Genomic DNA, 2,803 nt, shown 5'->3' with positions numbered 1-2,803 from the left:
GGGACACGAACCGCGGTCGACTACGTGGGAGTCCAGCGACATAGCCATTACGCTAACTGCTGGTTCCCTGTATTCTTATTGTTAAAGAAAGCCTACCGAATTGTATAGGCGCCAGGCCTCGCGGCATCTGGGTACACCCTAAACGTGCTGCGTGATGTACTCGTTCTTTTCCTGTTGTCTCTTGCCTGTCTCTCCTCTCTCCCCAGACATGAGTGCCACCCAGCAGGGCTCTGGGTTCAGCAATGGTGTTAAGAACCTGAACGGTGCTTGGCACATGGTAGGCACTCGGGATGTGTGTGTTGAATGAGTGGATTAGTTTACAACAATGGAATGTTGATGTTAGTCTAATCTAATCCAGTTTAAGAACAGTCAGTATTGACAGGAAGGAAAGTGACAAGACTATTCCATGGAAAACTCTCCCCTTTAACTCTGCACTTGTAAGACGAGGGGCAGAGAGGGAGCTCCTGTTCCTGGGTGTTTCATCGGTAATTGTGTCATTCCAGAGGATCGGGATCATTATTTTTTAGGTTCTATTACTTTACTCCTTGGGACCCAAGGTTAGCCTGAGCTGGCTTTTTGCATCAACCCACTCCAAGGGTGAGAATTTAATTTTAGAGCTGTAGGGAGGGGAGGGCATGTGGAGAGCCGCTGGGAAGCCAATACAGCAGCCGGTGTTTCGTGAGCCAAGGATCAGGCAATAGGGAAATAAAGGAAGACTGTGTTTTATTTTCCTGTATCTAGTCAGTCAGAGAAACTCCCATCTAAAGAGAGCTATCCTTGGGCACTAGAAATTCAAATACTCATGCAAAGGAGGAACAAACATACATCTGTGACTTGATTTTTTTTTAATGGGCATATTAATGTAGAATCAAACCTTAAGAAAAGCAGAATCTCAGAAGATTTCCCTTTGGAGAAGTTTTATTTTGTAGACATACAGCAAAACACATGATTTGAATGCCTAGCAGAGGGCCGCGTTCTCTCAGTTAAACAGTCAATCTTTAAGTTAACCCTAACACACCTTTACGCCCTCCTAGGGCTTTTAGAGCCATGACCAGCTCTGTTTGGTTTTGGGAACTCCCTTCGGGGCATGAAAGGAGTCTCATTCTCAGTAGTGAAGAAGGCAGGGAGCTATGGCAGTTCAGGTGCTGGCCGAGTTCTCTGCTCTGTGCTCACACTGCTGATTTCTAGAATAACACGCTGCACTCTGACTCCACGTCTAGTGACTCGACAGAGAATCATCAGAAGTTCTCCAAGTGGGCGCATTCACTCCTAAGTTTCTCTGTTTAGTTTTGCTCCAGGCTAGGGTGCTGAAGAGCTCGCTGGGGGCAGTAGCATGCTCTTCCCACATATTCGTCATTCCTTTGCAGGCAACAGTCGGATGTAAGATTCCTTGCACGAATGGAGCAATTTCATGGTCATAATGTGCCTTTACTCAGAAAGTGGTTTCTTCCTTCCTTTCTTCTTTCCTTCCTTCCTTCTTTCTTTATTTTCTTTTAAATTTACTGTATGGAAGAGATATTGATGGGGGTGGAGTATCAGTGCACCAAGGCCGAGAGCTGTCATGTCTCCACTGGATGACCTGGAGCTCATTGAGAAGCACTGAGTGGAATGAAACCCATGGATCCTAATGTGGTGTGATTCTTTTCTTAAAAAAACAAAACAAAACAAAACAAAACTCTTTTTTGCTTATAGGCTGAACAAGTGCATATTAGGATTATTTTCCAAACTAAGTTAAGGTTAATTAAGTGAATTTTAAACTTAAAATTCTCAAAAGTAAAAAAGTCTCAGAAGTTAAAAAAGGAAAAAAAGAGAGAGATTATTTTGAAGTAAGTTATTTTCCTAAATTACCTTCTCCGGAAATAGCACTAGACACATAAAATGGCCACATGAGGTGATAGGCATGTCAGAAAGGGAAGAAGAGAACTTCTGAGAAAAATAAAAACGAGGATTTAAGTGCTCCCCAGCCATCGCCGGGCTGCTCCCTTTCTATGCTTGGTGAGCACCACGCCCTCGGGCTCCACTGCGGGCCGGAGGGGTGGTGGTCCCTCTACTGCAGCCTTCCTGCCGGGCGATTCCCTGGATCCTCTCGACCAGAACGTTCGCTAGTATTTTTTTTCTCTGAGTGAGTGTTACATAATGCCGTGTTAGGAATTTTATCTCTGTTCTCAACAACTTGTCGGATACATGCACCTAAGATGGGTGACTTTCATCGTCCTGTTATGCAATAAATCTGTCAGGTCAAATTTCCTCTGAGTGAGTCGAAAGATGAGCCGAACGCAGATACGTGTTACATATAAATCAGACACGCCTCACGTAATTTGTGGCTTTTTGTTTTTCAAGAAGACCGAAATGAGCCAGTGACTTGGTCACTCTCTGACGTCTCCTCGACTTGCTCTGTGTAAGCACCCACTATGGTCAGTGACTCTTCAATGTTCACGTTTTGTTCCCTGTCGAGGGTGCAGAGGGTGCCTGTGGTTCAGGCTCTGGAGCCGGGAGGAGCAGCAGGAGCCTGCCCTTTTCTTTCCCACCGTTGCTCTCCTGCCGGGTGCTCCCTGTGTCCAGCTGGCCAGTCCTTGTTGTGCACGGTTCCCACATACTGGGCGGCCGTGGTCCCTGGCTCAGGGAGGACCCTGCACGGATATGTGCGTGGATGAGTGTGTGCACGTATTTATTTTAATTTTTAACATCTTTATGTTTTTAGGTATTGGAAGCTGGTAAAGACACTGGAGAGACCTCTGTTCATATCAGTGAAAAAGAGCTGAGGTCTAACAGCCCAGCCCAAACCGGTGATATGATGGAAAGA

General features: G+C 45.7%; 1 protein-coding gene across 1 annotated transcript in view; it reads left to right on the top strand.

Annotated features, from left to right (window-relative positions):
- Nucleotides 1–2,803, top strand: part of DCDC1 (doublecortin domain containing 1) — a 224,732-nt gene that overhangs the window by 22,256 nt on the left and 199,673 nt on the right. The window contains exon 3 of the mRNA XM_027772760.1: nucleotides 2,702–2,803. Coding sequence (XP_027628561.1) covers nucleotides 2,792–2,803 — 12 coding nt within the window. The 5' untranslated portion in view covers nucleotides 2,702–2,791. The remainder of the gene's footprint in view (nucleotides 1–2,701) is intronic.

This window comes from Tupaia chinensis, unplaced genomic scaffold (assembly GCF_000334495.1).
Source record: "Tupaia chinensis unplaced genomic scaffold, TupChi_1.0 Scaffold000037_9, whole genome shotgun sequence".
NCBI lineage: Eukaryota > Metazoa > Chordata > Mammalia > Scandentia > Tupaiidae > Tupaia > Tupaia belangeri.
This window is presented reverse-complemented; position numbering and strand designations above follow the sequence as displayed.